Source organism: Lactuca sativa, chromosome 4 (assembly GCF_002870075.4).
Source record: "Lactuca sativa cultivar Salinas chromosome 4, Lsat_Salinas_v11, whole genome shotgun sequence".
Classification (NCBI taxonomy): Eukaryota; Viridiplantae; Streptophyta; class Magnoliopsida; order Asterales; family Asteraceae; genus Lactuca; species Lactuca sativa.
Window position 1 is genome coordinate 394237188 of NC_056626.2, and position 26075 is coordinate 394263262.

General features: G+C 38.1%; 1 protein-coding gene across 1 annotated transcript; it reads right to left on the minus strand.

Annotated features, from left to right (window-relative positions):
• Nucleotides 1–5886: 5886 nt before the first annotated feature.
• On the minus strand, nucleotides 5887–9174 carry LOC128133747 (uncharacterized). The gene is made up of 2 exons (XM_052771281.1): nucleotides 8357–9174; nucleotides 5887–6175 (listed from the first exon to the last, which is right to left on the minus strand). The coding sequence occupies exons 1-2, from the start codon at nucleotides 9172–9174 to the stop codon at nucleotides 5887–5889; spliced, it is 1107 nt and encodes a 368-aa protein (XP_052627241.1).
• Between the last annotated feature and the right edge of the window lie 16901 nt (nucleotides 9175–26075).

Below are 26075 nucleotides of genomic sequence, written 5' to 3' on the forward strand. Positions count from 1 at the left end.
GACCATCCCGGGACACAGAAGAGCCAGGTCACTAAATTTGGCAGTATAAGCAGCAATATCAAAGTCCTTTATCGTTAGACTCCAAAGTTCCTGCTCTAACTTTTGTATTTCAACCTCTGGGACAATATTCTGCCAGCATCAGAACTGTTAAGTCTTCCCAGCTCATGGCAATGGCTACTGGGAGAAATAACGCCTTGACATAGCTGTTCCACCAAGAAAGGGCTCTATCCAAGAAAGTGAATGCTGCAAATTTTACCTTGCTAGCTTCAGGGCATGCACAAATTTCAAACACTGATTCGGTTTTCTCGAACCAGCGAGTCAGAGCAATGACACCTCTAGTGCCATCAAAGCATTTGGGCTTAGCATTCGAGAAATCTTTATAAGAACACTCCCTTGGGTGTCGAAGACTTTCCCCATGATTTGAGTTGTGAGCACCACTACCAGCTCCACTAGTACAACTGGCGTTAATTTGCATCATTGCGGCAGCCACGGCGGCGGTTACTATTGCTTGGAAGACAGCAGGATCACTTCTAAGGAATTTGTATAGTATAACTCATATTGGGCCCCCCTATAATCATATAGTGCATACGAATTATATATAACTAAAACCAAATTGACCTTCGAATAAATGATTCTACTCTAAGTCCACAACCAAACAAGGAACATGAATTAAAGCTAAATCACCAATTCTAAGTCTGTACAATCTTAATTATACATAACTCTTGTATACACTTTGTAATTATAGATCTACCAATATGAGTCCTTTGTTTTCACATGATTGATTCTAGTAAGAAATACTTTCTTGGATATTGTTGTTTCAATGTTATAATGCTATAAAATACTCTTATAGTATTTTAAATTAATGTTTTGTTCTTAAATTTTTCTAGTATATAGATTTGGTAAGTTGTAGACTTGTTGCAACACCATTATCACTCCCAAACACATGTTGCTCATATCTCAAATAAATATAGTTGATCAGGCTATATTTATCCCAGATATGATTACGTAACTATCCAGGTTTAACTGCAGCGTCCAACTCATCCAAATACTTTTATGTAGTTCTTACTATGATATTGTTTCTGGTATGTATGCATGTTTGTATACTTTTACAATATACTCGTATTTTAAAAGTATACTTTTAGTTAGAGCGCTTTCAGGCTCATTGTATTTATAGTTGTATATCTTGTGTGTTTGATATACATAGTTCACTACAAACAATGCTCTCATACCAATTTGTCACGCCTCCAAACCAAAACGGCAGAACCGTTCGGGGGCAGAGGACATCATGAACAGTATCACAAAAATTGCATAATAGTAATCAAAGTACAATAACCATTACATTCATAAAGTATAGTCTTACATTCGTACTCAAATCAATGTATACTTGACACCAAAATGTATAGCAAAAGTTAAAAGACATGAGTCAAACAAGTTCCGTCTTCTCAAAACCTGTGGATACCTGTTTACTGATTTCCTGAGAATACAAGCAGTTTTGAAAAGAGTGTCAAAAATTAAGTTGGTGAGTTAAAAAGCATGTTGTTATTGATATATGTTGTTTGTTCCTTGAAAATATAAGTACGTTTTCCCATAAAATCCTATATTTTCTGTTGTAATGTGTTGTACTCAAAACGTGTAATTGTTATTATACTCTGACATGATATAAAGTAGTTTTAAATTCATACAAAACCATGAAAAGTATGTTTTCTTTGTAGTGGAATACTATTCTGTATTTGTACTTGTATGAAAATTGTGTAATGGTAAATGTCTAGATTCACCGGTTGTACTTGTAAAATAATGTATTATAGTTTAATTATTTAATAAAATTATTTGAAATTGTTTACTTATTTATACACTAATCGTATTGTTCAATACCAAATTGTGAGTTATTATAACCATGCTTGATGACCTAAGATGGCCTGAACACGACGTTGTTCAAGTGTCGAAATCGGTACGACATTTTTCACACAAGGCATGTCGGCCTAACTGTAGTGAGCAGTCAAGGTGCGGTATTGTCATCCACGTATAGATCTATACACAAGTTTCACGCTCTCCCTCTAGGAGACTCGGATTATAATTTTAGGATTGGTTGGTACTTAGATAAGTACGTGAAGTGTGTCTCACAAATGCTATATTGACTGCTACGTGTAGAATAATGAAAAGTTACTTTGAAATGGACAAGCTTTAAGTATATCTCATAAACTATATTTATTATAGTTTATATGTTTGTTTTCTGTAATATATTTTGAATATGTAAAGTAGTGTATATGATCCATAAACTATACCGATTACAGTTTATATGTTTGTTTTCCGTATTGTAATCTGAACTTTGAAATGCAACATGTAAGTTCCATAAACTATACCTATTATGGTTTATAGGTTTGTATTTTACTGAAATGAAAACCTTTGTATTGTTAATATTTCGACAAGTTTAAATTGAAAAATCTATAATACAATTATTCTAAGAAATTTAACATTTATGTCTCAATTGTACTAAAATAGTTTGCAAAATTTATATATTTTTACCAGTTTTAAATGATTTTATACTTATATACACATAATATTTATATAATTATGATTAAATAGACAGTCGAATAAATAATTCTACCCTAAGCCCACAACCAAACAAGGAACAAAAAATGGAGTCAATTTATCAATTCTAAGCCTGCTGAACCCTAATTATATAATTTATACATATATAAATATAAATTTTAAACAACAGAAACGATTAATAAATATTGAAAATATTTAGATATTTACACAAATTTTCTTTTGTTACATTTGTATTCCCCCCCCCCGCCCTAAAATAGTGAAAAATCATGAAAACGTAGAGGTATGAACTCACCTCAGGTGCGTGTTCTAGGTTGGTTACGACATGGTTGTGATGATTCCCGGGTTAAAAGACGTTGTATCAAATGTATCCTAATAATATTATACACACTATATTGTACTTAAAATTAGTGAAATGATTAATAAAATGTTATATTAACACTAAATAATATATGATACTTACCAAAACTTTTAATTATTTGGTAGAAGATGATCTTTTGGAGTTTGTAAATCTTTATTTTTGAGAGAGAAGGAGGTTCGAAATTGAGAGAGGATGGAGAGAAATTTTTGTAAATGAAGGTGTAAGAATGAAAGTGATTCATATTATGTATCTTAAGTATGAAGGAAAGATAGGCGGTTTGCGAGATTTCGGCCTAGAACTCTACCCGAGGAAAAGAGTATTCGTTCCAAGCTGTTTGCGGTCTAAGAAGGTTCTCAATGAAAGTTGATTTCGGTGTCACACCCTGGCCGTCGGCGGAAACACCGTTTGGTGTAACGTCATTCTTCGTATAACAGTTATATAACATACATTGAACAGTACTAAAGATAATACATACCTTTATTGATGATTGAAAGTTACATTATTGTTTTCCTAGTACCTATTACATAATATCCGACTATAGAATACTTCTTTATGAACAGAAAGATAATAGTAAAACTTCTCCTGTTCGAATACATACCAGCTTTTCAAGTTCCCGAAAACACATGCATTTTAAAATACGTCAACATAAAGTTGGTGAGTTCACAGGTTTTGACTCCATATAAAAATAATACTTTTTATGAGTTCAAAAGTATAGTTTTGAAAGTATCATTTTGACTCTCCAACATTTAGTATATATATCCGGTATAATAGTCTACTTATCAAATAAGTGTTATACCTAAATGTTCCTTTAACCTAAGGTATAAGTAAGGGGAACTTATACATAACATTAATACTTGTATAACAACAAAGTATAATGTTTCTAACAAATCACTACCATGAGCCTGTAACCGCTGCTATGACACAATACCTCTGATAAAACACACTCATGATTTCCATGAGAAACAATAAACTCATGATTTCCATGAGAACAATACCGCGGGCTTCATCGACGCTGGAACAATAACAAGTAAAAGGATAATTCGTCACACGCTTATGTTGACTATAGCTAACAATCACAAGTGGGGTTGTTAACCCGTATACTAATTATACACGACTTCCTCGCTCATACGGGATTAATGGTTACAGTTCATAGGATTTCGACTAGGATCCCCAATCTTAGTTGATGAATACAATTATTCATGTAGACTTCAACGACTTCCTATAGCTCTAATAACAAAAGCATATTCATGTTTAAAACCCTAAGTTACTAGACTATGCTTTTAAACATTACTCCTAACTTCATAACATTTAGGCAATATAACAGCTATAACTTGAAGTAAAACCAGGTTTTATCTTGACATAAAACCAATAACAACAACAACATATAACATAACAAGTTTTATATTGACATAAAACCAACAATAACAACATACATACTTTTTAACATATAGAACTTCCGAATATAACTTCAGAACTATATCGCACACAACAAATATAGAATCTTAAGTATAACTCAAGATCTACATTAATATATTTCTATAACAATAGTATGCTAACAAGTTGACAATAGTTGTATATATCCAAAATATTATATTTAGAACAACTATATCCCGATTAATATAAATGTCTATGTTGATACTAATACACTATTATTTAGACATAATATTATCGTGTATACAATATTTAGCATGAATTTTTCCCCCGGAAATTTTAGCAAGTGGGGCCGTGAAACTCATCCTAGTAGCGTGATTTTATGTAATCTAAGCAAAAACGGTCAGCATACAAGGTCGTCGGGGCTTGGGATGCAAGATGGTTTCAGCAAAGGTGAGAGGAGGAAAACGTTTAGGTGTAAGAATGGTTGAAGTCGGACCTGCTATTTATAGTAGGGATTTTGGAACCCCACATCGAGGGTTTTGGACCCCCCATGTCGTGACTTAGGATCTTATCCTCGTAAACTTGCCATTTGCGTTCCTAGTTTCGGAAGGTGTCACAATTCCAGTTTCACGTCATGAATTTGATGTCCACGTTGTGGGGATTGAACTTATCCCTTCATATCCTCGTCACGTACCTTCTAGATCCGAAAATGTGTTCTGGACTACTTTCACGTCGTGAATTTAAGGTTCACGTCGTGAATCCACACAATTAGGGTTTCCTGCCACGTCTCATGCTCTTAGACAACTGCAACTTCGGAAGGTAGTAACTTTTGCATACGAACAACATTTTTGACGTTCTTTATATCCACAGGTAGGTATTTACAAGTACTACAACTCTATTTTAGACTCCAATAGCTAATTCTACGTGTATTTTAAATTCCTCTTATTATAGAGATTTATAGTGTTCGGTTTATCATAACTTCTTCATGCGAAGTCGGATTCAGACGTTCTCTATATTTTTGGAATCGTATGGACGTATACTTTGAGTTATATCATAAAGAAAGTTCAAATTTTTATTAGAATTTATCATGAAATACATATTACATTTATCACATTACATGATTGGCATAATCACATGTGATTGTTATTGACCTATTTTGACTAGTGTTACGTTCTCCCCCCGTTAGAACAATTTCGTCCCGAAATTTATCTTATGGATAAGGTTTTGTCATATAGTTGGGGGTATTTTGCTTTCATCTGATCTTCACGTTCCTAAGTAAATTCAGGTCCTCGTAAAGAGTTCCATCGAACTTTCACTATAGGAATATGACTTTGCTTTAATTGTTTGACTTCTCGATCCATGATCTCGACAGGTTCTTCTACGAAGTTGAGTTTGGTATTGACTTGTATCTCGTCGAGAGGTACAACAATAGTGTCATCAGATAGACATCTTTTGAGATTTGATATGTGAAAAACATTGTGTATATTACTTAGCTCTTGAGGCAAATTGAGTTGGTATGCGACAGGACCAATTCTTGCTAGAATTTAAAAAGGTCCTATATACCGTGGGTTTAGTTTACCTCGTTTCCCGAATCGAATTACGCCTTACCAAGGAGAGACCTTCACCATTACTTTATCTCTAACTTGGAATTCTAAAGGTTTGCGTCTTACGTCAGCATAACTCTTTTCACGATCACGTGCAACCTTTAATCGATCCTTAATGTGCACAATCTTTTCAGTTGTCTCGTGGATTATTTCTGGTCCAGTACGTAAGCTATCGCCTGTACGTTCTCTGGCCATTTGCGAATCTCCAACTTCTGCCCAACATATTGGGGAAGGACATTTTCGTCCATAAAGAGCTTCAAACAGTGCACCCTTGATGTTGGTCTGATGACTATTGTTGTAGGAAAACTCAATTAATGGTAAATGAGTATCCCATGCATATCCAAAGTCAATAACACAGGCTTGGAGGATATATTCTAAAGTCTGAATGGTTCTCTCACTCTGACCATCAGTTTGAGGATGGTAAGATGTGCTCATATCTAGACGTGTTCCTAAGGATTTTTGTAGAGATCGCCAAAATCGTGAACTGAATCTACTACCTTGGTCAAAAATAATAGAATTTGGAACTCCATGCAATCTAACAATTTTGCTTAATATAAACCCTAGTCAGCTTTTCCATCTTGTCGTTCTCCTTAATTGGTAAGAATTGGGCGGACTTAGTCAACCTATCGACTATTACCCAAATAGTGTCGAACCCACTAGGAATTTTAGGTAACTTAGTGATGAAGTCCATTGATATCGGCTCCCATTTCCATTTAGGTATTTCCGGTTGTTGAAGTAAACCTGAAGGCTTTTGATGTTCTGCCTTTACTCTAGAATAAGTCAAGCATTTGCTTACATAAGTAGCAATTTCCGCCTTCATGTTTCGCCACCAATAATGTACTTTTAAACCTAAGTACATTTTTTCAGAGCCTGGATGCACGGAATATCTGGACTTGTGGGCTTCTTCTAAGACCAAGTTCCTGACTCCACCGAACTTAGGTGTCCAAATTCGGTTCATAAAGTGTCGCGTTCCGTCATCTCTTTGTATAAGTTTCTTTTCCATTCCTCGCAAAGCTTCATTCTTGATGTTTTCTTCTTTTAGAGCCTCAAGTTGAGCTTCTCTAATTTGTGTGGTAAAGTTAGAATGGATAGTTATAGTTAATGCTCGTACCCGACGGGATATATTCTTTCCAGCTCAAGGCATCTGCTACCATGTTTGCCTTTCTGGGATTATAACGAATCTCACATTCGTAATAATTCACCAATTTGACCCATCTTCGTTGTCTCATATTAAGGTCTTTCTGGTCGAAGATATGCTGCAGACTCTTGTGGTCGGTAAAAATAGTACACTTAGTACCGTATAAGTAATGTCTCCAGATTTTTAGTGCAAAAACTACAACTCCCAATTCAAGATCATGGGTAGTGTAATTATTCTCATGCAGCTTAAGTTGTCGTGATGCATAGGCGATAACCTTTCCACGTTGCATCAACACACATCCCAATCCTTGATTTGATGCGTCGTAATATACGACGAAATCTTCTATCCCCTTTGGAAGGGATAGGATTGGTGCACTACACAACATTTGGAGAAAAGCAGCTTCTTGTTTGTCTTCCCAGTTGAACTTCGTATCCTTCTAGGTTAGTGTTGTAAGCGGCTTGGCTATTTTGGAGAAATTCTCTATGAATCTGCGGTAATAGCCAACAAGTCGTAGGAATTGATGCACTTCTGTTGGCGTCTTTGGTGCTTCCCTATTCCTGATTGCTTCAACTTTGGATGGGTCAACATAAATTCCTTTGTTGCTAACTACATGACCTAAAAATTGTACTTCTCTAATCCAAAACTCACACTTTGAGAATTTGGCGTACAACTTTTCTTTTCTTAGTAGTTCCAAGATTATTTGCAGGTGTTGACCATTTTCTTCCTTGGTTCATGAATATATCAATATATCATCGATAAATACTATCATGAATTTATCCATGTATGGTTTGCAAACACGATTCATGAGATCCATAAACACTACTGGGGCATTGGTCAATCCAGAAGACATAACTAAGTGTTGAGCATCAGCGTTGCCGGTTGATCTAAAACCAATTGGTGTTAGAAAAGGCGCAACCTTACCCATATAGCGCATTCAGCCCTCCAGGACCAGGCATTCTATTGTGGTACTCCAGCCATCATGCAAGGACTTGGTCGACGCCATTTCTGACCCCTAACACTAAGAACTCATAATGACCATAACGATTTCTAAATGCTGTTTTTGGAATGTCGTCTTCTTGTACTCTGAGTTTATGGTATCCTGATCTGAGATCTATTTTTGAGTAGTAGTTGGATCCTTGCAGTTGATCGAATTGATCATCAATTCTCGGAAGCGGATAACGATTCTTGATCGTTAGCTTGTTCAGCTCCCGATAATCAATACACATTCGAAAGGATCCATCCTTCTTCTTGACAAACAAGATTGGTGCTCCCCAAGGTGAAAAACTTGGTCGGATAAATCCTTTATTAAGAAGTTCTTGTAGTTGGCTAGACAATTCTTGCATTTCAGATGGAGCCAACCGATAAGCAGATTTCGCTACTGGCGTTGCTCCTGGAATTAAGTCGATTCGAAACTCGACTTGTCGGACGGGAGGTATTTCAGGTAGATCTTTAGGAAACACGTTAGGGAAATCACATACTTGAGGTATGTCCTTGATTTCTTTTGTCTTTCTCTTCTTATCTACAATGTGGGCTAAGAATGCGCTACATTTCTTATGTAGATATTTCTGGGTCTTAGTACAAGAGATGACTTTGAGATTCTTACCACATTTATCACCATAGATAATCAGGGCTTCACCGTTTGGTAAGGGTATTCGTATAGCTTTTTCATGACATAGAATTTCGGCGCGGTGTGAATATAACCAATCCATGCCAATTATGACATCAAAACTATCGATAGGCATTGACATGAGGTTGACGTGAAAAGGGTAGTTATTAAGAGTTAACATAAACTTTTCTAGGATTTCATGTGTTTTCTCAGTTTGGCCGTTAGCGATTTCTACTTCATAGATTTCTTTTAATCTGCTAGACTTATGACTTAACAATTTTGTAAACGTCGGAGTTATAAAACTTCGATCTGCTCCAGAGTCGAAAAGTATAGCAGCATATAAATTATCTATAAGAAACGTACCAGATACGACCGAAGGGTCCTGGATAGCCTCTCTACTTCCGATCACAAAAGCCCTGCCACGTCCTATGCCTCCTTGACTCTTTAACTTTGGACATTCTTTCTTGATGTGTCCAACCTCCCCACACTCATAGCACTTTCTTCCATCACCATGGCGTGCTCTAGTATTTGTTCCCTGATTCATTGTTGCAAGTGTTGCGCTCCTGTAGTAACTAGTAGTATGCCCCTTTTTCTTGCACTTTGTGCAGACAAAATAGTCACCTGGATGATGACGGTTACACTGATTGCACCATGAAGATTTTGGTTACGTAGGTATTGTTGTCGTGGCTGCATAATTGGTTGCCACTTCTTGTCTGCACAATATTTTATAACTTGTAAGAGGGATTCCGTAATCTAAGCTATAAGAAAGAATATATTAGATTAGATATAGAGATAGTCCTTAATAAAACACCCAAATGTAATATTAAGGCTAGGACCTAACACAATATTTTATAACTTATAAGAGGGATTCCGTAATCTAAGCTATAAGATATTTGAAGGTACGTGAATGACGATTCAGCAATTTCCACCATGAAAAACAAAATATTTAATTAGGTTTTAATTGGTTTAGAAACTCCTAGATTCTTTGAGATTCATTGAACTTTTTCGATGGCATGTTTCAATCTCGAGTGTGCCCTTCAAGTTTTGTGACTGGGATACCGAGGATCACAAAACAAGGTGTGAAGTAACCATGCAAATTACTTGGTACCCTTAATGTATTACCCCTCAATCGATGTGCCGGTTAACCACACACGCTCCATCGATACTATGATAACCATTAATTCACCCTTTGCCTACCTTGATATGTCTTGGTTAGTGTGCTAGTTAACCACACATGCTCCACTAACGACTTAATCAAAGTGCAAAGTGTAATTTCATGGATTAGCACCTTATTCACATTTTCCTAAAGTAACTAAGATTGGGAATTTAATAATTTTTAGTTACTTTAGTATATTCATTATACTTAAATGAGAACTGTAACACCCGGGTTTCAGGGCTAAGCATTTTTGTCAATGTAATAGTCTAGGTCAACTCTTGTAACTCTTTTTGAAGTAATAAAGATGAAATGGCCGCATAGGGTTGTTGGATTTCAGAAGTGCTATATGCCAAAATGGTCCTGCCCTCCGGTGTTTTATGTCTGGCCCCTGTCTGTACATAGTGGTTGGAAAATATTGTTTAACGCTTATATAATAATAATAATACTAAGACTAATAGTTGGTCACGGTAAATATTAGACTAAAATTTAGCGATAATAATGCTAGGTTTCGTCGAAGGAAAATAGAATCGTTAGAAGCAAGCGCTGCTCGATTTTGGAATCATCACCTTAACAAGTGAGCGCATAGTTACTTTCAACTTACACATAGATATGAAGTATTTTATATAAATTACGTGCTATGTGTGCATATTATCTGAATACTTGCTATCTATGCTAGATGAACGTTGTTATACATGTTTTCAATGATTTAAACTGTATATGTATTTTATATCTACGAAAATGTTGGGGTAAAACATGGGTAGATGCAATAGGTGATGTGTGATAAAATGATGAGAGGCCTCGATATTGATGTTGTTGATTCTGTCATCTAGCGGAGTATGGATGACGACCATGGACTCTTCTAGACAGTCCAGTGGAACACTAGCAGGCTCGCAACCTGTAGGTGTTTGTGAACGATATGTTCACCGGTGTACTCCATCCCCCACATGGTTGCCTTTAGGACATTTATTGCTGAGCAATCCCCTTAGTAGTAGTGTCCGTCCCGATGATGATCCTTAGGCTAGGTCCCTTATGATAGGTGTTTAGGGACGTAAAGTGAGGATAACGGGAATGGGTAATCGGGTTATTGTTGATCGATGAAATTAATAAACTTATTTATTGTGGGTTGAAAACCCTATGTGCTCACCAGGCTCCCAAGCCTGACCCACTCAGTTTTATGTATTATAGGTAGTGGCGCATGAGCATAGGTGTGATGTTTTGGACGAGGGATTACGGATATAGGCCTGTAGATATGAAATAATGTAGTAAGGCTTATATTGTACTGTTTATGCTTTTGATCTGTACGAACATGACATCCCGAGTCTTTTAATTAAATACATTTCTATGGAAATGCTTTTGATAAATCTTTATCATATTTTTGTTTTGGGACAAATTCCGCAACACTTTCATTTAAAATGTAACTCTGATTTTTAAACAAAGCATAAACAAACCGGTCTTTTCTGGCCGTGATTTTATGGATGTCACAGCTGGTATCAGAGCATTAGTTTAAGCGAACTAGGAATTTGTAGGATTTCTAGACTTAAACTTAGAATGCTAAGCGATGATTGTGAGGTGTGAGCACTAGCTTATTTTAGGAATTGTGCCTAAAATGCTTTTATGTGCTAAATGCTTTGTGCATAATATGCTGTTAATTGTTCGGATCTATGGTCTGTTGCCAACCGGATCTGGAAACCTTATGTGTTTAGGATTCTAAATGTACGACTACGATATTAGAACTAGCATGTAAACGTTTCGGAGTGATAAGGACGATTTAAAACGTCTATCCTAAATAAAGATCTAAATTCACCTTATTCGGTGTATAGATCAAGATGGCAAGGACCCGTAGCGGAAACGTGAACGCAAATGGAGGTAGGAACCAACCCCCAGTGGTTCAGCAAATACCTGTTGTTGAAGAAGTTGCACCTAAGCCAGTCACCATGGCTGGAGTTCAAGCCATGATTCAGGCTATGCTAGCTGAACAAAGGGAAGAAATGAGACGGATGCTCCACAAAAATAGGGACGAACCTACCATACATGTTGAACCGACGGAGCCAGTTCCCGAGCCATCTGAGGAAGGGAACTATAGCCGCCAAGTGAGTCAAGTAGGGACTCAAGGTGAGCAAAAGGATGGCCCAGAAGGGAGAAACAACAAGGATGGGCGGATGTACAAAAATTTCTTGGGTGCGAAACCACCAATTCTCTCAGGAAGCCCAAAGCCTGTTGAGATTATGGACTGGATCTCCGAGATGGAGATGGTGTTTGAGAGCTGCGACTGCAGCGAGAAGCAGAAGACTGTCTTCGCTGTGAGACAATTGAAAACTAGAGTCTTGAGCTGGTGGAAGCTATTGGCAGATACAATGCCACGGGGAGAAGCTCTGAAAATGTCATGGGATGAGTTCTTGGAACAACTGAAGGCGCAGTACTGTTCAGAGATAGACCTGATTGATCTGAACAATGAGTTCCAAAATTTGAAAAAGGGGAGAATGAGAATCGATGACTATGTTGCTGCATTTACGGAAAAGATGAAGTTGTTTCCATACCTAGTGCCAACCGAACTTTCCAAAATTGAGAAATTCGCAAACGGACTGCCGGCTGACTTTGGCCCAACAGTCAAGATGGCAACCACTCTGAAATCAGCTGTTTGAGCAGCTAAGAACGTGGAGACCCAGCAAAAGGAAAGAGGTCTGGAGAGGGCTGAGGTTGGTGAGAAACGGAAGTTCAATGGATCCTCGAAGTCCAACAAGAAGAGTAGATTCTCGAAGTCTGGTTCGAGGGGAGGAGGATCAGAAGCGAAGTGGTGTGACAAGTGCAAGAAGAAGCACTCTGGGAAGTGTGACGGAGGGGTCACTAGTTACTGTTGGATATAGTGTCTAAGTCCATAACTATATTTGGTATGTACTTGACCCGACCCGGCATGGTCCATTTGGGTTGCACTTCACCCGAACAATTTATGGATAATATTTGAGAATAGTACAAGTTATGATTTATTAATATATTATAAGTTCTAATATATTAATATAAGATCATGTTATTTAATTAGTAGTGATTTATAATTAATCTAGGATTAATTTAGTGATCAAAGATATTACTAATTAAATATGGGCTTCTATATTTATATAGTGTGGGCTTATGCTTATTTGGAATGGGCTAGGCTTGGATGGAGAAGTCCATGGATACTCCATGGAGCTTTAACCCATGGATCTCATGGAAATGAAGAGACATGGGTATTAGGGTTTACATGGATGTAACCCTAATCCACCACACTATATAAAGGAGGCTTTGGCTCTTGAAATCACACTAGCTGACACATGTTGAGGTGAGGGCCGATTTGAAGAGAAGTGTGACTATTCTCTCAAAGTTCCAAGTTTGTGGTGATTTGTGACTTTCATTTGAGGCATCCACATTATTGGTGCTAGGCTCTTAAACTCCAAGGAATCAACTACAACTACAAGGTAAGTGTTTCTACTAGCTTTATTTGATTCAAGTTCCTCATGCCATGCTAGTTAGGATATAAGCCTTGGAAAAAAATAATTATTTGCATGTATCTTAGACAAACATAGATCCAAGGTTTATTAGGGTTGCATGTACACTTAGGAAGTGTTAGAATGCTCAAAACCCATCAGTGGTATCAGAGACTGGTTTTTTTGTTTTATACTTGTTGCAATATGCTTGAAAAAGTCGAAATCTTGCTATCTGACTGATGGACTCACCGAGTCCATGGGGGGACTCGCCGAGTCCACTTGTATCTTCAACCTACTCGCCGAGTAGGTTCATGCACTCGACGAGTAGGGTCGACAGAGTGCAGTTTTTCGACTTTAGTTGCTGGAAATGGATTAGAAACATTACCCTAAACTGTTTTGGTACTTGAAAACCTATTTTAGAAGGTGTAATGTCTTTTCTAACTCGTTTACAACAACTAGTTATCAAAATTACAAAGATTAAAGTGTGATTTTGATATATGAAAGTGTTCATGTTCATGATCTTGTTCTTATGATGTTTAGATGATCATAGGAATTATTTGTAACCTATGTGGTAGATTAATTCTTGATCATAATGTTATTTAATGGAGTCCATAACTTGTCCTCAAGTTATGGAAAACCAAAAGTCTCTTGGATTGAAAACCATTAAAAGAACACAAGAGTTAAAAAAGTGAAGAGTCTTCATTTTATTACTCTATTAAACTCATAAGTTACAAGATATGAAAAGTTTTGAAAGTTTACAAAACTTGCCCTCAAGTTTTGGAACAAGTAAAGTCAAGTTAAAACTTTAGTTCCAACCCTTAGAATTTTAAAAGTTAAAATTCAACCCTTATACTTATATTATTATGATTTAATAATTATATATATATATATATATATATATATATATATATATATATATATATATATATATGTATAAGAACAAAGTCGTCTTACCGCTAGTACGCCTCATTCACGAAGCCAGTCTATAAGGTGGGTATAAGGTTGTTGCCTATAAAATGGTGACTTAATGGGTGTCCACTCTCACCCACCGCTTGCTTGACTGGTGGAGGGTCGTTAGCCGAACGGGTAAGACAAGGACTTATAAATTCTCATTCAAAGTATGATGAATATTATAAAGTAACTAAATGTTTTATTAAATTCCCAATCTTAGTTACTTTAGGAAAAATGTGAATAAGGTGCTAATCCATGAAATTACACTTTACACTTTGTTTAAGTCGTTGGTGGAGCGTGTGTGGTTAACCGGCACACTAACTTGGACTTAACAAGGTAGGTAAAGGGTGACTTAAAGGTTTATTATAGTACCGATGGAGCGTGTGTGGTTTACCGGCACATCGATTGAGTGATAAACTTTAAAGGGTACCAAGTGATTTGCATGGTTACTTCACACCTCGTTTTGTGATCCTCGGCATCCCAGTCACAAAACTTGGAGGGCACACTCGAGATTGAAACATGCCTTTGAAAAGTTCATTGAATCTCAAAGAATCTAGGAATTTCTAAGAACCAATCAAAAACCTAATACTTAAATATTTCGATTTTCGTGGTGGAAATTGGTGAATCGTCATTCACCTACCTTTCAAATATGGTATAGCTTAGATTACGGCATACCTCTTCTAAGTTATATTATATTGTGATTGGATCCTAGCCTTAATATTACATTTGGGTGTTTTATTAAGGACTCTCTTATATCTAAACTAATCTTGTTCTCTTCTTTTTAGATGTCTTCAAACAATGCTGCTTCTGGCTCTAATCCTAATGGCTCCTTTACCCTTATGAACTTGTGTGGGAATGTCACCTTTGATGGATCCAACTTCAATGAGTGGATCAGAAACATCAGGATGATTACCCGCGAAGAGGACAAAGAATATGTCCTTGACAAGGAGCTTAAGGAGATTGATGAGACCACTGCAACTCCTCAGGAGATCGCTGAATTCCGGGCACATGAAAGGGATTCTACGAAAGTGGCTTGCATCATGATGGCCACGATGACAGCGGAACTCCAAAAGTCTTATGAGGATTTCTACCCTTATGAAATGCACCAAGATTTGATGGAAAGATACCATCAAAGTGCAAGACAAGAGAGGTATGAAATCATCTGCTCCATGATAACAACCATGATGAAGGACGGGGAATCCGTCACGAGCCACATGCAGAAAATGCAAAGGTATGTGGATCGTTTGCTGAAGCTTAATGTGAACTTCCCTGAGGATCTTGCAATAGATATCATTTTGCACTCCTTACCATCGTGCAATGATCAATTCCGCATGACATATCACATGAATAAGGAAGAGGTCACACTCAGCAAACTTCAGGGACTTCTCAAGACCACATAATCAGGTCTTAAGGGGAAGTCGGTTGCTATCACTCCTACTCTAAACTCAACTCCGGTTTTGGCAATTGGGAAAAGTCGATGGAGGAAGAGAAAGAGGTCCTCGAAGGGTACCAAGGCTCGGACCCTTGATGGCTCTTCTTCAAGTGGAACCAAGAAAGGTTTCGTCACTCCTTCTTCTGACCCAAAAGAGGCTGAATGCTTCTATTGCCATGAAAAGTCTCATTGGAAGCGGAACTGCCCAAAGTACCAGTAGGATGTGAAGGATGGGAAAGTCAAACCCAACCATGCAGGTACTTACACTATCATTTCTAATAACTCACCACATTCTAAATCTTGGGTCCTTGATACCGGTTGTGGTATTCATATTTGTTGTGACTTGCAGGGACTAAGAAGAAGTGAGAATGTGGAGCAAGGAAGAATAAACTTGATCATGGGGAATAGGAAAGCTTTACCTGTTACCAAGATTGGAGTTTATACTTTATCGCTAAGTAGTGGGTTTAATTTAGATTTGAATAAATGTTGTTATTCGCCAGGAATGGTAAGAAATATTATTTCCTTTCATGCTTTGTACAAACAAGGGTTTACCTTTTCATTTAATAATGAAGTTGGTTCTATAGATGTTTTCTATAATAATGTTTTTTATTTTAAAGCATTACCTTGTGATGGTGTGTATGAAGCTGTATCTGTTGTAGATAACTTAGGAAATAATGTTTTGTGTATTGATTCTACTAATAATAATAACTTGGATAAAGCATCATTATGGCATTGTCGTCTTGGACATATAAGCAAGAAACGCATAGGCCAACTCCAAAAGGATGGAGTCTTGGAGTCGTTTGACCTAAAGTCAGATGATAGTTGCGAATCATGCTTACTTGGAAAAATGACAAAGTCACCCTTCACAGGCTCGTGTGAGAGGGGTGAAGGTTTGTTGGACCTTATACACATGGATGTGTGTGGACCATTCAAACATGCCACAAGGGATGATAATCGTTATTATTTGACTTTTACTGATGAGTACAGTAGATATGGATATGTCTACTTAATCAAGCATAAGTCAGAGACTTTCGAGAGGTTTAAGGAATTTCAACAGGAAGTCGAGAATCAATTGGGTAGGAACATTAAGATGCTTCGATCCGATCGAGGAGGTGAGTATCTTAGTTCAGAGTTCCTCGACTATCTTAGGGAATGTGGCATTGTCTCACAATTGACACCTCCCAGGACACCACAGTTGAATGGTGTGGCTAAGAGGCGTAATCGAACCTTGTTGGATATGGTTCGTTCCATGATGAGTCGAGCTACGCTACCAATCTCATTCTGGGGGTATGCCTTAGAGACTGCCGCCCATATTCTTAATCTTGTCCCTACAAAGAAAGTTGCCAAAACTCCTCACGAGATGTGGACTGGCAAAGTACCTAAGCTAGACCACATCAAAATTTGGGGTTGTGAGGCTTTCTTGAGACGCGAGACTCATGATAAGCTCGAACCTCGAAGCGAGAGGTGTATTTTCATCGGCTACCCACAACAATCCTTTGGTTACCTCTTCTATAGACCTAGTGACAATGTGGTCTTTGTAGCAAGAAGAGGAGTCTTTCGAGAGAGAGAATTTATAAGCCAAGGAGACAGTGGGAGGCAAATTGATCTTGAAGAAATTCAAGAATCAAGCGGTGAAGGAACTTCAAACACTAGCCCTCAACTTGAGGAGGAAACTCCTGTTGAGCCAGTTGATGAGCCTGTACCTCTGAGGCGTTCCACGAGAGTTAGGAATGCACCTGAGCATTACTATGGTTTCCATATTACTGCGGAAGGTGAGACACTTATTAGTGATGAGACACTAGTAGGTCTGGATGAACCTAACAACTACACGGAAGCCATGGCAGGCCCTGAGGCTGCTAAATGGAAAGATGCCATGGATAGCGAGATACAATCCATGTATGACAATCAAGTTTGGAACTTGGTTGATAATGTACCTGGTCGTAAGACTGTAGGGTGCAAATGGGTCTTCAAGAAGAAGACCAACATGGATGGTAAAGTACACACTTATAAGGCGAGACTGGTTGCAAAGGGCTTCTCTCAAATTCCTGGAGTGGACTATGATGAGACCTTTTCTCCAGTAGCCAAGATTAAGTCTATTCGGGTTCTGTTAGCCATAGCTGCATTTCATGACTATGAGATATGGCAAATGGATGTCAAAACCGCTTTCCTTAATGGAAAGTTGACTGAAGATGTTTACATGAGTCAGCCAGAGGGTTTTGTCAGCAACGAGTACCCTAATAGAGTGTGTAAGCTCGAGAAATCCATTTATGGATTGAAACAGGCACATCGCAGGTGGAATCTTTGCTTTTATGAGAAAGTCAAGGAATTTGGCTTTTCGAGGAGTGAAGATGAATCTTGCGTCTATATCAAGGCTAGTGGGAGCATAGTCAGTTTTTTGGTACTGTATGTGGATGACATACTACTCATAGGAAATGACATCCCAACCCTACAGGAAGTAAAGTCCTGGCTTGGGAAGTGTTTCGCTATGAAGGACCTTGGTGAAGCTGCCTATATCCTAGGGATAAAGATTTTGAGAAAAAGGAGTAAAAGGCTAATTGGACTCAGCCAAAGTACCTACTTGGACAAAGTGTTGAAAAGATTCAACATGCATAACTCCAAGAAAGGTGAGTTACCCATTCAGTGTAACACTAGATTGAGTAAGACACAAAGCCCTAGTAGTGAGGCTGAGATAGCAGAAATGAGTTGATTTCCTTATGCTTCAGCTGTAGGATCGATCATGTATGCCATGACGTGTACTCGACCTGATGTAGCCTTTGCCTTGAGCATGGTTAGCAGGTATCAGGCGAACCCTGGCAAGGAACACTGGACCGCGGTAAAGAATATCCTCAAGTACCTGCGAAGGACTAAGGAATGGGTCCTTACCTTCGGTGGGAGTGATGACTTGAGAGTTGTAGGGTATAGTGATGCTAGCTTCCAGACTGATAGGGATAATTTCCGCTCTCAGTTAGGCTGGGTCTTTACCCTAAACGGAGGAGCAATTTCTTGGAAGAGTTCCAAGAAGGAGACAGTGGCTGATTCTACTTGTGAATCAGAGTATATAGCAGCAAGCGAGGCAGCAAAGGAGGCGATATGGCTAAAGAACTTCATCGGAGACCTTGGAGTTGTACCAGCTATAAAAGAGCCAATGGAGATTTTCTATGACAGCAATAGTGCGGTTGCCTTAGCCAAAGAACCAAGGGATCACGAGAGATCCAGACACATCGACAGAAAATACCATTTTATCAGACATCGAATTGAAGAAGGACTCCTCATGGCGAAGAGGGTATCATCGGATGAGAACCCGGCAGATCCCCTCACGAAGGGACTGAGTAGGGTTAAGCATCTCCAGCATGCTCGGAGCATAGGGCTGAAGGATGATATAAGTTTTAGTAGTTAGATAACCCAGAAATTTGTAAAGTGTAATTGACATTTGATGATGAAGAAAAGGTGTTTCATTTATGAGTAAAGTGTTGCTATCTCTTGTCGATCTTTTACTATATTTCTTTTGCATGTTTTGACTTCCAGAATAATTATGTTTGGTATATCATATTATTCAAACCTCCACAGTCGGTCATATGTCGGAAGTAGGTATGAATCAAGACTGTCATGATTGGTTGCAGAGGTCTAAGGTGTTGGACATGGCTACAACAATCATGAGTGCTCATAAGTTCTGAGCATTGGACTCAACCCACGCTCACTGGAATCACTTCACGGAATTTTATCTCGAGTGATCGTGAGACGGTAATATCATATAAGTCTTCAAACCTAGAGATATGATTTGTTACTTACGAGTTGGTTATGCATTGATTGTACGTAAACGCATCGGTAACTCGATGTTATAAAACATGCTTTTGTGTGTAATTCAATGAGTGGTAGAACAAACATATGAGTCGAAGTTTATCTGTTCCTTCTTGGATTAGAAGCTGATATCTGGGCCCCTCGATGATTTTGTTTTGACCTATGTATCGGGCCCGGTCAGAACTAAATTGATGTGTTCAGTTGAGTTCTATGTCAAACAAATCCGAAATCGGGAAACAAATGCTGGACAATAAGCAAGACAATGTTCCATGTGTTTGTCCGGCTGATATCTAGAACAGAGGATTATATGATCACTTATCTAAATGGCGCGTTCTAGTTCAACAGAGTTTAAGAGCTACGATTGCTGATCGGTTCCTGAAGTTATACTTGCAAATATAGTTACTAGACTTATCCAAGTGCGAGACTGTTGGATATAGTGTCTAAGTCCATAACTATATTTGGTATGTACTTGACCCGACCCGGCATGGTCCATTTGGGTTGCATTTCACCCGAACAATTTATGGATAATATTTGAGAATAGTACAAGTTATGATTTATTAATATATTATAAGTTCTAATATATTAATATAAGATCCTGTTATTTAATTAGTAGTGATCTATAATTAATCTAGGATTAATTTAGTGATCAAAGATATTACTAATTAAATATGGGCTTCTATATTTATATAGTGTGGGCTTATGCTTATTTGGAATGGGCTAGGCTTGGATGGAGAAGTCCATGGATACTCCATGGAGCTTTAACCCATGGATCTCATGGAAATGAAGAGACATGGGTATTAGGGTTTACATGGATGTAACCCGATAGCACAGGCACCTTACCGATTAGCACCGACGGAGATGAAGGAGCTCATGACGCAACTTCAGGAGCTGTTGGACAACGGTTTTATTCGACCTAGTTCATCACCCTGGGGAGCTCCGGTGTTATTCGTGAAGTAGAAGGACGGAAGTATGAGAATGTGTATAGACTACCGAGAGCTGAATAAGGCAACGGTGAAGAACAAGTATCCACTGCCGAGGATTGATGACCTATTCGATCAGCTGCAAGGTTCGAGCTACTTCTCAAAGATCGATCTTAGGTCAGGATATCATCAGCTAAAGGTGAGAAAGCAGGATATTGAGAAGACTGCATTCAGAACGAGATATGGACACTACGAGTTCTTGGTTATGTCATTCGGGCTAACCAATGCTCCCACAGCATTCATGGATTTGATGAATAGGGTTTGTAAACCATTCCTCGATAAATCCGTGATAGTGTTCATCGACGACATTCTCATCTACTCGAAAAGCCAAGAGGAGCATGGCAAGCATCTACGGGAAGTATTAGAAGTGTTGAAGAAGGAGAAGCTTTTTGCAAAGTTCTCCAAATGCGACTTTTGGATACGGGAAGTCCAATTCTTGGGTCATGTTGTTAACCAGGAGGGAAGAATGGTTCACCCCGCAAAGATCGAGGCTATAATGAAGTGGGAACGTCCAAAGAGTCCCACGGAGATTCGAAGCTTTCTAGGATTAGCCGGATATTATCGACGATTTATCCAAGGCTTTTCTTCGATAGCTGCTCCATTAACAGCTTTGACTCATAAAGGAGCTACGTATACGTGGAGTGAGAAACACGATGAGGCATTCGAGAAGCTAAAGAAGAAGTTATGTGAAGCACCGATACTTTCTCTACCCAATGGAGTCGAAGATTTTGCGGTTTATAGTGACGCTTCTGGAGTCGGGTTGGGTTGTGTTCTGACCCAAAGAGAAAAGGTGATAGCATACGCATCTCGACAATTGAAAGAGCACGAAAAGAACTACCCCACTCATGATCTGGAGTTGGCAGCGGTAGTTTTTGCCTTAAAGATATGGAGGCATTACCTCTACGGCACGAAGTGCAAGCTCTTCACTGATCATAAGAGTCTCCAGTATCTCTTTAATAAGAAGGAGTTGAACATGAGGCAACGACGCTGGCTAGAACTTCTCAAGGACTACGACTATGAGATACTTTACCACCCGGGTAAAGCAAATATTGTTGCTGATGCTCTTAGTCGGAAAGTCAATCTGGAAAGGAAAAGGCCAAGAGCGTTAAGAATTGAAGTCGTCTCGACGATTGTGGAAAGTATCAGGAAAGCTCAAGAAGAAGCTTCAGATAAAAATGACCGAAAGGAAGAACGTTTGGGAAGAACGTTAGTGTTTGGTACAAACAGTCGAGCACTGAAGGTATTCCAAGATCGAATTTGGGTACCTAAGACGGGAGGAATAAGAGATCTTCTGATGGAAGAAGCACACAAGACCATGTACTCGATTCATCCCGGTAGCACTAAAATGTATAGGGACCTAAAACCCTACTACTGGTGGCCGACGATGAAGCACGATGTTGCGAAGTATGTGGCCGAGTGCGTAACATGTGCGAGGGTTAAGGCCCAACATCAGAAACCGTATGGGAGTTTGGAACCTTTACCTGTACCCATGGGTAAATGGGAAGACATCACCATGGATTTTGTGACTAAACTGCCCAGGACGAAGAACGGTCACGACATGATTTGGGTAGTCGTGGATCGTTTCACCAAGAGTGCACACTTCATAGCAGCCAACGAGAAGTGGTCTATGGATAAGCTCGCAAATGCTTACGTGAAGGAAATTGTAAGACTTCACGGTGTCCCTCTTACGATTGTATCAGATCGTGATAGTCGTTTCACGTCAAGGTTTTGGAGGAGTCTATAAGAGGAGTTAGGTACAAAGTTGTGTTTGAGTACTGCTTATCATCCGCAAACTGATGGTCAGAGCGAAAGAACGATTCAGACGCTGGAAGATATGCTGAGAGCATGTACCCTCGAATTCCAAGGGAATTGGGACGAGCACTTACCTCTGGTAGAATTTTCCTACAACAATAGTTTTCACTCGAGCATCAAGATGGCTCCTTATCAAGCCTTGTATGGGCAGAAGTGTCGTACGCCGTCTTGTTGGCTTGAAGCCGGAGAGAAGCAGTTTATGGGCCCCGAGATAGTCCATGAGACTGCTGAGAAGTTGAAGGTGATTAGGGAAAGGATGTTAGCAGCCCAGGATCGTCAGAAGAGCTATGCTGACAAGAAAAGACGACCGATAACTTTCGAAGTTGGGGATTCCGTTTTGCTTAAAGTCTCACCGTGGAAGGGACTTATACGATTTGGGAAACGAGGAAAGTTGAGTCCAAAGTTTATTGGACCGTTCAAAGTTCTTCAGAAGATAGGGAACCAAGCTTACAAGCTGGAATTGCCCGAAGAACTCAATGGTATTCATAACACCTTCCATGTGTGTTATTTGAGGAAATTCAAGGGAGATGTTCCCAACATAATTCCAATCTCAGAGTTAAGGATGGATGAAAATAAAAGGTTGATCGAAGAGCCTGAGGCAATTGTTGACCGTAAGACTAAGAAGTTACGACGCAAGATGGTCGACTTGGTGCTAGTCCGATGGAAACATTCGAATGGGCCGAATCTCACTTGGGAAACAGAGGATGACATGATGAGTCGCTATCCGCATCTGTTTGCTGATGCATGATTCCGGGACGGAATCATCGTAAAGGGGAGAGAATTGTAACGCCCGAGTTTCAGGGCTAAGCATTTTTGTCAATGTAATAGTCTAGGTCAACTCTTGTAACTCTTTTTGAAGTAATAAAGATGAAATATTTGAGTATTATGTGAATTATATGTGTTTATTATTTAATTATAAATGTATAATTAATAAAGAATAAAAATGAGCGTCAAAATTAAAGTGTGAGATAATCCCGATATCTCTACATAAAGTTGTAGAATATGTCTCAAGGTTTCCGTGCATATAAGGAACGCCGAAATCCGAGTTATAACGAAGAAGTTATAACCCGTCGAAGTTTCACGATAGAACCGGCACGATAGCGGGGAGCGTGAATAGTGAATTTACAATAGAGCGAGATTTAGCCTTAGTGATCTAAATGAAAGTCATAGAATATGTTAAACTAAGAACATCGATAAAAAGAACGCCCAAATCTGACTTCGTATGAAGAAGTTATGAGATTTTAAACAGACCAATCCTGTCCCGGCTTGTTAAAAATATAACTTTAAAAATAAAGTCAAAATTAGCCGACGGAGTCTAAACAAAAGTGGTAGAGCACGTCTTCACCTACGCGTGGATATAAAGAATGTCAAAAACGGAGTTCGTATGAACGAGTTACAAATTATAATAGCATATTTACGTATTAAAATAAAGTATAAATCATGTATACGTACATATATATATATATATATATATATATATATATATATATATATATATATATATATATATATACATATGTATATATCATTAGAAAGGTATCGACGATGCGGTCATTATAAGACTAATGTTGAGTTCTTTCGACATTAGTTTAGTACAAATATCATTAAATCCATTTATAATAGTATTATAGAGGGGTGTTTAGTTGTTTATATAACTAAAAGGTCATTAAGTAATTATGGAGGGTAGTTTTTGAAAATTCAATTAGTATAAATAAGAGCCTTGGGCTCTCATATTTTTTGCACCATTCTCTTGATTCAAGAGTCTTTCTCTCCTTATCCCCCGAGCATTTCGGTCCCTCGTGATTCGACTTCTCTTTCTGTAGCTTAGTATAGTAAGGTGAGCGTTGAAGCGCTGCACGAATCTTTCTTAGAAAGATTCAGCGACGAAGTTCTGCCCCTGCAGAGCCCGACTCCTAGCTAAAACCCCCTTGTAAGTAAGTTATGCTTACCTTATTTTAATATAGCTTATATTTAAAATTAGTATTGTTATTATAAACTTATAATAAATATTTGAGCTATTATTATAACTTATATAAGTGTCGTTATAATATTTTTTTAACTACTCGCGGTACGGGGAATATGGTTTAAAGGGCCGCATAGGGTTGTTGGATTTCAGAAGTGCTATATGCCAAAATAGTCCTGCCCTCCGGTGTTTTATGTCTGGCCCCTGTCTGTACATAGTGGTTGGAAAATATTGTTTAACGCTTATATAATAATAATAATACTAAGACTAATAGTTGGTCACGGTAAATATTAGACTAAAATTTAGCGATAATAATGCTAGGTTTCGTCGAAGGAAAATAGAATCGTTAGAAGCAAGCGCTGCCCGATTTTAGAATCATCACCTTAAAAGTGAGTGCATAGTTACTTTCAACTTACACATAGATATGAAGTATTTTATATAAATTACGTGCTATGCGTGCATATTATCTGAATACTTGCTATCTATGCTAGATGAACGTTGTTATACATGTTTTCAATGATTTAAACTATATATGTATTTTATATCTACGAAAATGTTGGGGTAAAACATGGGTAGATGCAATAGGTGATGTGTGATAAAATGATGAGAGGCCTCGATGTTGATGTTGTTGATTCTGTCATCTAGCGGAGTATGGATGCCGACCACGGACTCTTCTAGACAGTCCAGTGGAACACTAGCAGGCTCGCAACCTGTAGGTGTTTCTGAACGATATGTTCACCGGTGTACTCCATCCCCCACATGGTTGCCTTTAGGACATTTATTTCTGAGCAATCCCCTTAGCAGTAGTGTCCGTCCCGATGATGATCCTTAGGCTAGGTCCCTTATGATAGGTGTTTAGGGACGTAAAGTGAGGATAACGGGAATGGGTAATCGGGTTATTGTTGATCGATGAAATTAATAAACTTATTTATTGTGGGTTGAAAACCCTATGTGCTCACCAGGCTCCCAAGCTTGACCCACTCAGTTTTATGTATTACAGGTAGTGGCGCATGAGCATAGGTGTGATGTTTTGGTCGAGGGATTACGGATATAGGCCTGTAGATATGAAATAATGTAGTAAGGCTTATATTGTACTGTTTATGCTTTTGATCTGTACGAACATGACATCCCGAGTCTTTTAATGAAATACATTTCTATGGAAATGCTTTTGATAAATCTTTATCATATTTTTGTTTTGGGACAAATTCCGCAACAGTTTCATTTAAAATGTAACTCTGATTTTTAAACAAATCATAAACAAACCGGTCTTTTCTGGCCGTGATTTTGGGGATGTCACAAGAACTATAGTCATTGTCCTACCTTTTCGGCTAACGACCCTCCACCGATCAAGGAAGCGGTGGGTGAGAATGGACGCCCATTAAGTTGTCATTTTATAGGCAACAAACTTATACCTCCCTTATAGACCGGCTTCGTGAATGAGGCCTACTAATGGTAAGACGACTTTATTCTTATGCATATATATATATATATATATATATATATATATATATATATATATATATATATATATATATATATATTATTAACTTATAATATTATAAAGTATAAGGGTTGAATTTTAATAATTAAAATTCTAAGGGTTGGAACAAAGTTTTTAATATGACTTTACTTGTTCCAAAACTTGAGGGAAAGTTTTGTAAACTTTCAAAACTTTACATTTCTCATAAATTATGAATTAATTGAGTATTAAAATGAAGACAACTCATTTTTATAACTCATGTGTTCTTATAATGGTTTTTAATTAAAGTGTGACCTTTGATTTTCCATAACTTGAGGACAAGTTATGGACTCCATTAAAACACATAATGATCAAGAATTAAACTACCAAGGAGGTTACAAACAATTCATATGATCATCTAGTTCATAAGTTCAAG

What these genes read in the sequence shown, in the direction of transcription:
- LOC128133747 (XM_052771281.1), bottom strand. Translation starts at nt 9,174, where the DNA reads ATGAATCAGGGAACAAATACTAGAGCACGCCATGGTGATGGAAGAAAG. An exon ending in CCATCTGAAATGCAAGAATT is followed by an intron (nt 6,176 to 8,356) that starts GTCTAGCCAACT and finishes CTACAACAATAG; the next exon opens with TCATCAGACCAACATCAAGG.